We start from the raw sequence: 15,122 nt of genomic DNA, 5'->3' as shown, positions 1-15,122 counted from the left end.
GCAATTCGTTTTTTCTCATGGGTGATAGCAGGTGTTGGATAACAATTTTTATTTTGTTTAGATATACGCAATATATATCAACTCCCTGTTGAAGAATTGCAATAAACATGTATTTTCAGTAGCATATTTGTGCATCTACAGCTGAATGTGTTTTATAATCAATAGAGAACACACCTATAAATTTGATGTTAATATTTACTTTTAATAAATGCATTACTAGTAAAAATTGCAGTGCTTCATTTTGCAGTAAAGCTGAACTGTTTGGTTAAGATAATTTTGTGTTTGGATGGCTGTGCTAATTGTTTTGAGAACAAGTATATTGCATTGGAGAAAAGTGTCAAATCGATTGAAAGTAACTGTATTAAATACTACATAAATAATACTAAAATAACACTTTAAATGATTAGCATTATAAATAACCCCAAAACCATAATTAAAAATATATAATGAAAGCTAAAATAATTAATTATTTAGAAAAAATTATTTATAATGAATGAATAAATAAGCATAAAACCAAGATGAAAGCAATTTTGTTTGTTTAGGTAAGATATATGACACCTTTAAAAAGAATCAAATATTGTGCTTGAAGAATGTTTGATCATGATGGGTAATTGTTTAATTGCATTTACATACTGTTACTTGTAGCATGAATATACTGCATCTGACATATTGTATGTCTCAAGTCCTGTGCATACCAGTTTGGAAGTTTGGTTCCTAAATAAATAGGGCCATAACCATAAGTTCTCCTTTTGTAGGAGCGTATCTGGTTCCCTACCTCATTCTGCTGGTGGTGATAGGGATTCCCCTCTTCTTCCTGGAGCTAGCAGTGGGCCAGCGCATCCGAAGAGGCAGTATTGGGGTGTGGAACTACATCAGCCCACGTCTGGGTGGCATCGGCTTCGCCAGCTGTTTGGTGAATATCAGTGCTTTCATAAGGACGTACCATACTTCAAGTGCACTGTATAACAATAGCCAAAGTCGGATACTGTCTTTGCTCAAGAGAAAGGCAACTAATTAAAGCATTTAAAGAGTCTATGCTGTAGCCCATACATTTGACTGCATTCTCTGTTATTGCAGGTGTGCTTTTTTGTGGCTCTTTACTACAATGTCATCATCGGTTGGAGTCTCTTCTACTTCTCACAATCCTTCCAGCAGCCTCTTCCTTGGCACGAGTGTCCCCTGGTCAAAAACAAAACTAATACATGTAAGACAACTTAAAGAAGAACAGGAAATCACACTTTGAATTTTTAAAATCCATTAATTTAGGCAGAAGCTACACATTTTCATTTACTGAACAACTTTTCTGATCAGTCTTATGATGCTGTACAAGATTGTAAGTTTCATGTTATTGTTTAGATGTTGAACCAGAGTGTGAGAAAAGTTCAGCCACTACATACTACTGGTATCGTGTGGCCTTGGACATCTCTGATTCCATCTCTGAGAGTGGAGAACTTAACTGGAGGATGACTTTGTGCCTGTTGGCTGCTTGGACCATGGTGTGTCTTGCTATGATGAAGGGTATCCAGTCTTCTGGAAAGGTAAGAAAAGTGTTTTGTATTTTGTTCTAAGAAAGTTTGCCTTTGGTCACACAGTAAATGTCAGCTAAGACCTCAAGGGATGTCTTAAAAGCAACACAGAGAGAAACACTGACCTTCAGACTGATCCTTCCTATGTCAGAGAGAACCATTGGCCTCTCATGTGATCCATGCCTGCATGACATTGTGAAACGTGATGCAGCATCATACGGATAAGACCACATGTGGTACTCTGGCATCTGTGTGCTTCTGAACCAGCTCACTTTAGACAGCTGACGGTTTTCTCAAATCATGAGAGTACTGAAACCTTCTTAAAGGAATAGTTCACACAAAAATGAAAATGTGCTTAAAATGTACACGCCCTCAGGCCATCCAAGATGTAGATGAGTTTGTTTCTTCATCAGAACAGATTTAGAGAAATTTAGCACTTGTTTACCAATGGATCCTCTGCAGTGAATGGGTGCCATCAGAATGAGAGTCCAAACAGCTGATAAAAGCATCAAATTAATCCAAAAGTAATCCACACAACTTAAATCCATCACTTAACATCTTGTGAAGTAAAAATCTGTGAGTTTCTAAGAAACAAATCCATGTATGGTAATGCTAAGCGTTAAATGCTAAATTTCTACAAATACTTCTTCATATCTGTTCTGTTGAAGAAACATCTTGGATGGCTGGAGGGTGAGAATTTTCAGCATATTTTAATTTTTGGGTGAACTATTCCTTTAAAAGGAAGTTAAAACAACAGGTCGAGGGGGTTAATTTTTTTAAGCATAATTTTTTACAATGGCCCCATACTGCACAACACAACAAAAACAAGCCACAACACAACAAAATTAGCACAACACAATGGAAACAAACCACAACACAAAAAAATTACAACACAATGGAAACAAGCCACAACACAATGGAAACAAGCCACAATCCCCAAAAATTACAACAACACAATGGAAATGAGCCACAACACAACAAAATTAGCAGCGGAAACAAGCCGCAACGCAATAAAATGAGCACAACACAATGTAAACGAGCCACAACACAATATAATTAGCACAACACAATGGAAACAAGTCACAACACAGCGAAAACAAGCTACAACGCAACAAAATTAGCACCACACAATGGAAACAAGTTGCAACATAATGAAATTAGCACAACACAATGGAAACAAGCCGCAACACAACGAAACTGGTCCTATGCGTTGTGTTGTGGCAATTTTGTTGTGTTGTGAAGATTCAGTTGTGTTGTGCACTACTGGTCCACCATACTTTTTACATATTTTTAAAGTGTATATGTTAAAAGAAAACATAAAATGGTTCAGCAACTACACAAAAAATACTTTAAATAGTGCACTAAATTTATGTTTGCTCATGATAGATAATAAAGGTTTCTGATAAACATTTAATTTATTCCCAGCTAAAGGGATAGCAGATGGATTCCTACTGTTTAAGTGTGGCCCCTCAGTCAGTAAGGATATTATGGTATAGGATATAGTATACTATGCAGGGGATAAGGTCAGTCTTTGAAGCTTAATCTTGGATTTACCTCACAAAGGAATACCAATGTCTCATTCAACATTCCCAGAAAAAATCCCACAGTGCCATTCTTTTTTCTTTTTTGTCATTTTGTGTGCACAAATAGCATGGCAATGCTGGTTGCCATGCTTTTATGTGCACCATCTCCATTCACAGTTCTGTGGCACAGCACCAAATAACCATACTCGGCTACAATTATTGGTGATTGAGGATACTGTACTGTAGAATTAGAGCTGTGTCTGCAGGAAGAGGGGTTGATTGATTTAACGGATCTTTGTAAATCCTTCATGATGCTTCATTTTTGGGAAGCCACAGAGAATGTGTATCTTTTAATCTTCGAAGCTGTGGGATAGTTAAACGTTAGGCTTTGTTCTTACTCTTTAAGGCTGGTCCGCCCTTGATGAATCAGAAATGAGTCAGTAGCCTTTTCAGCATCATGGCCATACAGTAAAAGCAAGATCAAAGAAAGCCAATAATGTCAATCATCTAAGTAATTATTTCTGTTTAATTTAAAAAGTGCTTTTCAACTTAAATTAGCTTGTTGAACCTACGTTAATATGTGAATGCCACATTACATGTCAGAGCATGACTCTAGCAATGCCAAAGTCATGGGTTCAATTCCCAGGGAACTGATCAAATGCAATGTAAATCACTTTAAATAAAAATGTCTGGCAAATGCATAAATGTGAGTGTAGAACAGCGTTTACTGTGTCATCATAAACATGGTCTGTCCATTATTGTAAAAGCTTTCATGATCAACTAAATTATGACATAATTCATAATTGATAGGCAAAAACCTATCTCAGGGAAAATACCCAATAAAAAAAACTAATGATATGCACCCATTTAAAATGTGTCCATAAAACAAATTATACATGGGCTTTAAGGATTAAGCTAGTTATTAAGTGCTGACATTATAATTCTTGTTAAGCAGAAAATTATGAAATTATGTTTGGGGTGTGACTGCATGACTTTAGTAAACTCTTAAAAAGAGAAGCAACCGTTCCCAGTAGCGCTGGATTCTCAGTCACACCTGGTTTATTGTAGTATATTTATTTATTCGTTTAGCAGAGGCTTTAATCCAAAGTGACTTTAAGTTAGTTATTATTATTCACTTATTTACTTCAATTTTTAAGTTAAACAAATGTATCTAATATTTCTAAATGTATCTAATAATTATAACAAGTTTTAGTTTTAATTTTAGTTAACTGTAACAGCATAGAGTCACAAATGATCTGGCAACAATGCAATAATTTAACAGCTCTATTTCTTTTGATGGACATGTTTAGAGAAAAAAATTCTCTAATTTGTCTGGCATGGTTCGGACAGACATCAAAAATAATATATCTTGACTCAAATGCATTTAGTTGCACTCTGAAAAATAAAATATCACATTTATTTGAAACCACATCCATATGCAATAGTTTTGGAAATATGTTTCAGTCTGATCGGACTGGCCAGAACAGATTTCAGAAGTCGTTTTTTAGTCAGGGATGTAACATACATCATCCACAAAGCACAGTAGTGTCTGCAGCGGTTTCACAATTCACTCATTTCTGTTTTCATTTTTTCATTTCTCATTTCGCATGTGGCATTCAGGCTAGATAGTCAGCTAATAGATGCCTTACCTACACCATCTGGCTCCAAAAAAAGCATATTTTTTTCATTAAGAGTCATTCAAAATTAGCTGCATTTTTTCACTACACTTTTTTTGAACAAACGGATCTGATTTCTTCACTTTCAAAATGATGGACTGACAAGTTGTGAAAATGTAACAAATGTAAAGGTTTGAAAAACAAATCACAATTGGATGTACTGTGAAAAAAGCCTGTCGACTCTGTCAGCAAAGTCAGCAAGTGAGGGCACTTTTCTGCCACCTATGTGTAGAAAATGATTTTACAGTTTAAGAAACAGTAGCATAGAGAAAAACATGTTCATAACAGAAGTCACTAGCCTTCTTTGTGATATTGCAGTACTACAAACTGTAAATCACATTTTACATTGACATTTTTTGATAATCTGTTTGGTTATGTCTAATTGCAGGTGATGTACTTCAGCTCTCTGTTCCCATATGTTGTGCTTATTTGTTTCCTGGCCCGTGCTTTCCTGCTCAAGGGTTCTGTTGACGGCATCATCCACATGTTTACACCAAAGGTAAGACCCTAAAGAACATGATCTGTGCATGTGTGAGCAGATGACACATTACGACAATGGTTAGACCAATTTACTCTACATGCTCTGGTTCATACAGCAGCAATTAATCCACTTTATTGAGAATTATGGTAATCATCCATTACTAATTCCCATGTGTATCCGTCGTCTCAGTCCGGTGGAGACCAATAGATGTATCTATGGAAACAATACCCCAGCCAGATTTCCCAGCATGCATTTGTGATGTGACTCGACAGAAGTGAATTAACTCTTCCATCAGCACAGACTGAAATGCAGCAGTCCGTCTTGTTGTGCCAGCTATTTTACACAATACACATCCAACGCACAGACACAAGATGTGGTCACATTTCTCCTCGGTGCAAGGGGCTATCAATGTGTCCCTTGTTGTGCTATGTGTCGCTTCAGAGTTTTATCAGTGGGTGGTTTGTGTAACACACAATTAAATGATAGTATGTAGCCTCTGCTTGTGATAATTAGAACAGAGCCATTACAAAAGCTACACTAGCTGAAATGTGGGGAGAAAAGAGACCATAATTTGTTAATTAAATGTTTTTAATTTTTCTTATTATATTAAATCCCATATTTAAGAAGATTGTAGCTTTACTTCTTTGCTATCAAGGTTGCAACTCGGTATCCGAAAAAGCTGATAGTTATATTTAAAGAGATTTTGTATTTTGTTCCAAACCTGTGAATTTCCATTATATGGACAAAAAAAAGTAATTGTTCAAAAATATCTTCTTTTATGTTCTATAAAGTCCATTAGTCATGGTGTTACATAGTATATACTATTTTAGTTTTTTTTTTTTATTAGCTTTAATTTTTATATTGTTAATTTAAATGTTTTTTTTTGTTTGTTTTTTGTTTGTTTTTTATCTTTAGATCTAATTTATTTTTATTTAAGTTTTAGTTCAGGCTTAGTTTTTATTTCCAGTAATTTTAGTGCTTCAACTTAAACTTATTTAATTTAGTAGCTAAGGTAAAATTTCTAATTTTCATTTAGTTTAAGTTCTCATATTAAGACATTTTTAATATGTTCATTCATATGTTAAAAAAATTAGCAATCAATCAATATATTGGTCTGTATGATTTAAAAAAATTGTCCACTTTGAGATTACCGCCTTCAGACATCAATCATAGCCAGATTAATACATTTTCATATGTTTTTTAGATATTTAAAGTGAAAAGCATATCACTGCATCCAATTGAGCATGTGACAAATAATAAACTACAGTATCTTCTTACAGCTGGAAATCATGCTGGAACCCAAAGTGTGGCGTGAAGCTGCCACACAGGTCTTTTTTGCTCTGGGTCTTGGTTTCGGTGGTGTTATCGCATTCTCCAGCTACAACAAGCGAGACAACAACTGCCATTTCGACGCTGTGCTGGTCTCTTTCATTAACTTCTTTACCTCAGTGTTGGCCACTCTGGTCGTGTTCGCTGTACTGGGCTTCAAAGCTAACATCATGAATGCCAAATGTGTGGAAATGTAAGTTCAAAACAAATTAACCATGACAAGCAGTTTAGTAGAATACATTCATAATAATAATAAAATACGCTTGCAGTTCATAAACCAAGTTCAAAACAAATTAACCATGACAAGCAGTTTAGTAGAATACATTCATAATAATAATAATAAAATACACTTGCAGTTCATAAACCGCATACAGATCAAATGACCTGTGGTTGACTTTCTTGTATTAATGTATCTTAGGAACACAAAGAAGATAATTGGTTTCCTTGGAAAAGAAATCAATCCAAGCTTGATCCCACACCATATTAACTTCAGTAATGTTAGCCCTGAGGACTACCAGCAAATGACCAACATTATCCGGGGCGTGATGGAAAACGATTACCCACGCCTAGGTTTAGATAGCTGCGACATCAAAGAAGAGCTGAACAAGGTGAGGAGAAGCTTAAAGTGAACCGATACACCTCGGGGAAACCTAAGAGACAACTGATATACACAAACTTTCCATGGAATACAACCCCGGTAGTTACGCTCTCACTCCAGTCATTTGTTTTGAAAGTTAATACAACACAAAGGAGCTCTATCCATCAAAATGTGTTTTTAAAAACTCATAATCCATAGTCAGCGGCTTGAATTCATTTCTTTTATGAACTCAAATTATTTTTAAATTGCCAAGGTTTTCAAATGTCAAAAGGAATAACCCCAAGAAAACATAAAATTAATGATATTTGTAAAATAAATAAATATGAAAATTTTTACACTACTGATCAGAGGTTTGGGGTCAGCACAATTAATACAAATTAATTTTTTATTAGGCAAGGATGCATTGAATTGATCAAAGGTGACAGTAAAGACTTCTGTTTGACAGTAAAGTTGTTCATTTGAACTTTCTATTCATCAAAGAATACTTAAAAATAAAAGAAATAAAAATATTAAGCAGTACTACTGTTTTCAAAATTTATAGTAATAATAAATGTTTCTTGAGCACAAAATCATCATATTAGAATGATTTTGAAGAATCATGTGAAACTCAAGACTGGAGGTATATAATATAGAGTAGACAACATTGAAAAAAAAAACTATTAAAAACGAAGTATTTTAAAAATTCAAAATACAGTTCAAAATTCTTTTTTTTATTTTAAGCTTTTAAAGGAGTTCTTCTTTCCATAATCTCAGACATCCTTATTTGTAATTGACACACAAACAAATGTCAAATGCTTTTTTTTGACCACAATAAAGTAAACTGCAGAGGAAGTAGTTTAGTGGCCAATAATGAAGGAGGCACAGAGGTTTTCTGCTGTGCTGTTATGGAAAGAGGTGTGTGGGTGATCGAGAGACACCGCATGATGAAACAAACGGAAATAAATGCGGTACGTGTTGGCTGAGGCGATGCCATAATGAGATTAACCACATACACACTTACAAGAACCGTCACAGGCTGTAGTCTTCTAGAATATGGGGCTCTTTCTTTACACAGTCACTTTACTCCTGCTGCTTTGATGCGTTTTCTTTTACTCAGATCTATTTTTTCAGTTCCTGCTAGTTTCGAGGTAAACCCTTACACTAAAACCTGAATAATTAATGCAGCAGCATCAAGCAAAATACAGCATTTTAACAGTATAGAATCAACAGATGTACATCATTGCTATAGCGGCAATCTAATGTTAATGTTTTGGCATTTAAACATCACAGTTTTAAAGACCTCAGCTATATGATTAAGTAAATGTCACTTTTCTGAATAAATATGTGATGTTTGCCAGTGCAAAACAAGTCAAGCCTTGTCCTTGTACTCGTCCAGGTCTTTACTAATCAGACATTATCTTTGTATTCATGTGTGCTTTTACATGTTTTTGAATGCATGCTAAAATCCTACCTTTATCTTTCTTCTCACAGGCTGTGCAGGGCACAGGCTTGGCCTTCATCGCCTTCACTGAAGCCATGACCCATTTCCCAGCCTCGCCCTTTTGGTCGGTCATGTTCTTCCTAATGTTGGTCAATCTGGGGCTGGGCAGCATGTTTGGCACTATCCAGGGCATCCTCACCCCCATTGTGGATACCTTCAAAGTACGAAAGGAATACCTCACAGGTCAGCCAAAGCCAAAAGTTCTTAAATCTGCTATATGGAGAAAAGGCAGCATCCTTTAGTTTGTTTGTTTGCTTACATTTCAGAATATAATAGATCTTTATTTGATCTATCTCTGAAGCCTATGGTAGATTTGCATGAATTTTTAAAGGAACACTCCACTATTTTTGAAAATAGGCTCATTGGAAAATGAGCCTATTTCCAAAAATAGTGGAGTGTTCCTTTAAGTTTAGCCGAACTATTCCTCAGGCCATGCTATAGTCCAGGGGTGGCGAGCCGCAGCCCTGCAGAGTTTTGCTTCAACCCTAATCAAACACACCTGAACAAGCTAATCAAGGTCTGAAAGGTTACTAGAAAGCTACAGGCAGGTGAGTTTTAATTAGGGTTGGAGCTGTACTCTGCAGGGCTGCGGCTCTCCAGGACCGGAGTTCACCACCCCTGCTATAGTCAGTGGTGGAAAGGTACTTTCAATGACCTGAGTCTATTCAAAAGTGAATAAATAATAACAATAATCAAATACTAATATTATGTGTAAGTCAAGACAAGAACATTCTCAAAGAAAAATTCCAATATAAAAGACTCTGTTTGCACTACCATTCAAAAGTTCAACTCTTGGTTTAATCCTCTGGATCACAAACATTATTTCTCCCTGCTTTCTTTACAGTTGGTTGCTGTGTACTTGCCTTCTGTATTGGTTTAATATTTGTCCAGCGATCAGGGAACTACTTTGTAGCCATGTTTGATGACTATTCTGCTACTCTGCCTCTCCTCATCGTTGTTCTTCTGGAGAACATTGCTGTGGCCTGGGTCTACGGCACCGACAAGTATGTTACGCAGTACGCACGCTTCCTCTATTAGAGAGCTTACAGCGCCCTCTCGTGACATGAGCGTCATATTGCTATGAAGATTATTTGTTTTCAGTTTTCAAGCCTAATTGAATTCAATTTATGATCACATACCAACCAAAGAAAATTTAAATTCTAATTAAATTATCATTAAAAAAAGGAATTACAAAAACCCTATGGACTGCTTTACAACACAATTAATTGACACATCTCTGATTGAATCATCTTGATTGAAACTCGGAGAAAAAGCCAACGTTTGTTTAGAGAGGAACACATTCCATTCAGACATTATTTTGTAGATTATTTGCTTATTTTTTATTTGATTATTTAGCTTTTACAAGACAATTAACAATTATTTTATATATTTATATTACATAGAAAATAAACTGAAATATAAATCACAATAAATTCAAATAGCAATCACAATTATTATTTACAAAAGCTTAATACAATTAACAAATCTTGAAACAAACTTAGTTCTGAATTAAGCAGCAACTCTAATCTAATTTGCAGTGATTGTGGCATTGATACATCTCTGTCTCCTGTGGGTTCATTCAGGTTCTTTGAGGATCTAAAGGACATGCTTGGTTTCACTCCATACCGCTATTATTACTATATGTGGAAGTTTATCACACCAGTGCTGCTGCTGGGTCTTCTGGCCACAAGCATCATTCATATGGGACTGTCGCCACCTAGCTACAGTGCATGGAACCAGCAACTGGTGGGTAATCTCGAATGAAGCTTGGAGAAAAGAGGCCAATATGCAATTTAAAAGCTTAATACTTTAGATACAGTATCTGAGACATGTTTTTAGCTCAAAATATGGCCATAATTTTCAGGTTTTGCTCAGAGAGGAACATACAGACTTTTTTTGTAGATTATTTCACCTAGGTGTTCTATTTTTTGTAAACATTAAACTATTTACCATTTAAAAGTCACTTATTAATTCATAATTAATACATTTTGGGTGAATTATTCCTTTAAGCCCGGGTCAGTTCTAAGGCTTTCAATACACAATTTTACCACAGGATTAAAGTGGAATTATTCCTTTGCCAGAATAATCCAATTGCTGTGTCTGTTCTCAGGCTCAAGAACAGTCTCTCAGCTATCCGCCCTGGGGCCTGGCTGTCTGCATCTCACTGGTGGTCATTGCCATCCTCCCTGTGCCTGTGGTTTTTATTCTGCGCTGTCTGAACATCATCGACGAGAACGCAGGAGGCCTGTCTACTGTCTCCTATAAAAAAGGCCGCATTATAAAAGACACTGCTTGCAGGAACAGAGAAGAGGACGAAGACGATGCAAGTCTTCTCAATGCGAAGACGCCGAGCGAAGCCCCGTCACCCATGCCAGCCAATTACCGGAAGCAGAGCAGACCTGCTTCAGGCGCAGACGTCATGCTCAACGGTAGCTGCAGCACTGGATACGTAATGCCGAATATTACAGACATTCCGGACATGCCCGAATCTGATTTGTGAGGACCTGTTTAGCCTCATCTGTAACTGTGAGGACCAGTATCATTTCATTTGCCCTGTAAGAACCTCTTCATCGAGTTCCAGACCTTGTCAATCATGATTCATTGAGTGGGAATGGAAACAGACAGCGTTCTCCTATAGACCTCTTCTAACAGCCATCTTCATTTCACACTGGTCCAGTACAAAAGTTTCAACATTTCTAATTGTAGTATATGTGTAGCTAGCGCTAACGCCCCCCACCCCCATCCCAACCCATTGCCCCAACTGTTGCACGCACTTACCCCCCTCTGTAGAGGCCTGTAGACCCCTGGTTTATGCTCTACTGTAGAATGGCTATTTGTACAAACAGATTATGTTGCAAGTCAGGGCAGTTACTGTCCACAAAAATCGAGATTAGAAGCAGTTTAGCAGCTTTGGAAAAAGTCTAGAATGTAAATGTATGCGTAAAATGTGGAAAACATGCAATACTTTTCTTTTGGATGTAGTTTAATCATTGTACACCGGTGTATGGATTGCGTTTAATACAACCTTAACTCATTGTTCGAAAATGCGTGCCTAATTCATTCTAAAAATGTTAATAGAATACAAGGCATGAATGTTGTACATTTAAGGTATTCTGTAAATATATTACGAATAAATTTACTCAAATATAGTTTGGAATACAGATCATGTTTTTGGTAAGAAGTGCTTAAAAATCCAGTACGCTGACTTTTTTGTTTGTTTGGTTGATTGTACGTTTGCTGATGTGCTATCATTGTAAAGAGTCTTGAGACTCCTCCCTCTTCCTGTAAATATTTTTTCATGAATTTGCTCAATGACGCAGTATTTCCCTTCTCAATATTGAGATTAAAAGATCAAATGATTCAGACACACTGTTTGGCTTTACTACTTTGTTGCGCTCCACAATAACGTGACCTGAAATGAAATGAGAATTAAAAAAAGACAGTACATGGAAAAATATGCACCAATATAAGCACAGATATTAAAATTCTGGCTGATGTCAATTATTTGAATTGTGTTATAACTGGCTGATTTTATTTCTAAAACGAAAATAACTATTTTGTTCAATAAATCTTAAAAATAAAACCACACACACTACAAACAACTGCAGAAATGCCACAACAGAATTTATGCATCACAACATTAACAATGCATATAATGAATCATTTTGGAGGTTTGCTAAAGAATATATTTAGTAATACGAATTTATTAGCACCTTTAAAGATGAATTTAAAGTGAGGGTTAGAGGATAGCAACGGTTTTGGCCATTATGAAAAAACAATTAGAAAAAAAATACATAGTTAAATTACCTAATAATAACTAATAAAGTACCAATATATCATGCATCCCTTTAAACAAAAAATACGTTTAACAACATAGGTGGGTTTAAAACCTTTATTGTCCATATTGTCCAATTCTGATTTGTTGAGTCATTGGAAGGTCATTTTCAACAATAAAAATCTTAAAACAGGTAGTGTCTAAAATCAATGACATGACAATTATAAAATAAACATTAAAACCTTGTGTTACGATCACATATTCAAATAAGCCTCTGCTAAAAAGCAAATGAGTGTAACTTGTCATCTTTTTGACTTTTCCCTGAATCATTTCATCTCCACATGCCCCTTTAAAATGAAAACATTTGAAAGCTAAAAGCAGTGCAAAAAACAATCATACCACTATAATGCCATTTAAGTAGAGATGATGTTCCTAGATTTCTTATTACTCTCATGACACATCTTAAGTGTTAAGGTCTATGGCTGGGCTTATACTGACTTAGCAAAGCCCACTCGGTTGTTCTCCCGATCAAACACAGTGTAGTACTGCCCAATGAACACATCACCCAGAATCCACAGGGGTCCAGCAGGGGGTGGGATATCCAGGCCCATGAATCCACTCAGACAGATCTCCTTTCCTCCCTGGCTTTCCTGTAAACACATACAAACAAACAGAGAGAGATACCGTCTTTAGAATGTTGTTGTGATTAGCAAAAATCCCTTCAGTGTTTTGCTTTCCCAATACTGGCTAGCTGCATGTGATTTACAAGAAAATAAAACTCCAGGTACATGTTTTTTTTTTATATTCTGACTCATGCATGACCTTTTCACAAACAACACCTCGATTTCACAGCTCCACTGATGCAAAGTGCTGCATCAAAGCAACAGCACATACAAGGACTGACCTTGAGTATGTACTGTTCTCCAGTCAGTGAGTAAGTCTTTCCACCCAGGACGAATGAGATGGTGGGGAGTGTGGGCACTTTCTTACAGTCCACCATATACTACAGAGAAAACATGTTTAATTAGAGAACATTATCAAAACATTATACATTTCAGTAAATAAGCTGCCATTAATAACAACACACCAAGAATGCCTACTTTGTTGACCAGTCTTGTAATAAATAAATAAATTAGTTCATTTTAAGGTCAGTAAGATAAAAAAAGAAATTATTTTATTCAGAAAGGTTGCATTACATTAAACAATGTGAGTAAAGACAATTTTAATGTCACAAAATATTTTTCATAATAATAAATGCTACAATAAATCTATTTATCAAAAAATGTATCACTGTAATGAAAAAAGAAATAATTTGAGCACCAAATCAGCATTTGGTGATTTCTGCAGAATCATGTGACACTGAAAAGTAATGGCTGCTGAAATTTCAGCTTTGTCATCACAAGAATATTAAAATAGAAAAGAGTTACTTAAAAATGTAATAATATTTCACAGTACTTCTGTTCTTACTATATTTTTGATCAAATGAATGCAGCCTTGGTGAGCATAAATGTAAAAAAGGGAACTCCAAACTTTTAAATGGTACTGTATATTTGTATTCAATTTAAAGAAATTATATAATATTTTATATTTTATTTGAATTTCACATTAATAGATATCTATTTAGGTCACAATGCTTCAGTGACGAAAATTATATGAACATTTAAAGTTGCAGTACCTCTCCCTGGATCAGAGGGATTGCACCAATAGCCTTCTGCAGGGCTTTGATTTCAGCAGCTGGGCCGGTGATCAGAGACGTTCCAGTGTCCACGATGGCTTCACATCCTCCTTTACACAGAGTCAACTCACTGCCGATGCTCATGCTACACACACATAAACACAGAGCACTGTCAACACTAGATTATTGTTACAGGGATCTTCTGCATTGGTGGTTCAGTGGTAAGATTCTTGCCTCTCACATGACAGACCAGCATATTTCATAACATATTACATATGCATGCATGCCTTCCATTTTTCAGATTAAATGAACAAGCAGTGTTTCAGAGGCACTGCAATTTTTGTGTGAAAAATTAATGTTGCCTTTACAAGCCGTTATATCTTAAAAGTTAGCATTTTCAAAACAGATACAGCTTTCATGTTAGATCTATTAACTAAAATTTTTTACTAATTAACTAAATGGAGCATCAAAAACGACAAAAAAAACAGTTGTCACTTTTATGCATTTAAGTAAAATACTGTTGCATTACACAGTACAAGGAGACAAAAATCTCACACCCATCCATGTGAATCTGCCAATAGGCCTGTCTGCTGATGGCCACGTAGTTAAAGTCTCCAGTGTAATATTTAGGGTCTGTGCCTCCAAGGAGCAACTCACCACCAGGTTGAGTGTCAGGGTTTCTGTCGGAAAAATAAAACCGGGTCATCCACAACAATCAGGCCTGAATGTTACAACTAGGCATGTCGCGATAATTAAATAACCATCTAATCGCGATTATTTGATCTAACCTTGATCTAATTATTGTGCTTTTTATACGGTACAAGGGGGAGTCATACACCAAAAGAAACAGAAGAGCACCAGTTTGCTTTTCATGCACTGTATAGCCTATATCATCTGAAACCATTCCATATCTTAATGTGAGGGACAGAATTGTATTTACATTGTTAAATTTAATTTGACAGAAATTGATCTTCCTTCTGCTGCAGCTGTCAGTCATTCTGCGCTCAGCATTCAAACAGCACGTCACGTTCAGTTATGACAGTCAGCACGGTAAAACTC

The 15,122-nt window shown here is 35.9% G+C and overlaps 2 protein-coding genes across 3 annotated transcripts in view; one reads left to right on the top strand and one right to left on the bottom strand.

Moving 5' to 3' along the window:
- Window positions 1-12,150, top strand: part of LOC107730500 (sodium-dependent neutral amino acid transporter B(0)AT2) — a 22,178-nt gene extending 10,028 nt beyond the window's left edge. The window contains exons 3-12 of the mRNA XM_016541344.1: window positions 756-913; window positions 1,078-1,204; window positions 1,357-1,538; window positions 5,114-5,224; window positions 6,487-6,728; window positions 6,954-7,143; window positions 8,604-8,796; window positions 9,458-9,617; window positions 10,197-10,359; window positions 10,724-12,150. Coding sequence (XP_016396830.1) covers window positions 756-913; window positions 1,078-1,204; window positions 1,357-1,538; window positions 5,114-5,224; window positions 6,487-6,728; window positions 6,954-7,143; window positions 8,604-8,796; window positions 9,458-9,617; window positions 10,197-10,359; window positions 10,724-11,113 — 1,916 coding nt within the window. The 3' untranslated portion in view covers window positions 11,114-12,150. The remainder of the gene's footprint in view (window positions 1-755; window positions 914-1,077; window positions 1,205-1,356; window positions 1,539-5,113; window positions 5,225-6,486; window positions 6,729-6,953; window positions 7,144-8,603; window positions 8,797-9,457; window positions 9,618-10,196; window positions 10,360-10,723) is intronic.
- Window positions 12,151-12,491: 341 nt separating this feature from the next.
- Window positions 12,492-15,122, bottom strand: part of LOC107730483 (cathepsin D) — a 10,392-nt gene continuing 7,761 nt past the window's right edge. Inside the window, exons 7-10 of one of the 2 annotated variants that reach the window (XM_016541331.1) lie at window positions 14,621-14,646; window positions 14,064-14,208; window positions 13,293-13,391; window positions 12,492-13,038 (exon numbers count right to left, since the gene is read on the bottom strand). In XM_016541331.1, the coding sequence (XP_016396817.1) occupies window positions 12,877-13,038; window positions 13,293-13,391; window positions 14,064-14,208; window positions 14,621-14,646 (432 nt within the window). In that variant the 3' untranslated portion in view covers window positions 12,492-12,876. Of the gene's footprint in view, window positions 13,039-13,292; window positions 13,392-14,063; window positions 14,209-14,620; window positions 14,744-15,122 lie in introns of both variants that reach the window. The other variant, XM_016541336.1, reaches the window with a different exon arrangement.

The sequence above is a fragment of the Sinocyclocheilus rhinocerous genome, unplaced genomic scaffold, assembly GCF_001515625.1.
Source record: "Sinocyclocheilus rhinocerous isolate Xijiao unplaced genomic scaffold, SAMN03320098_v1.1 scaffold13, whole genome shotgun sequence".
NCBI lineage: Eukaryota > Metazoa > Chordata > Actinopteri > Cypriniformes > Cyprinidae > Sinocyclocheilus > Sinocyclocheilus rhinocerous.
This window is presented reverse-complemented; position numbering and strand designations above follow the sequence as displayed.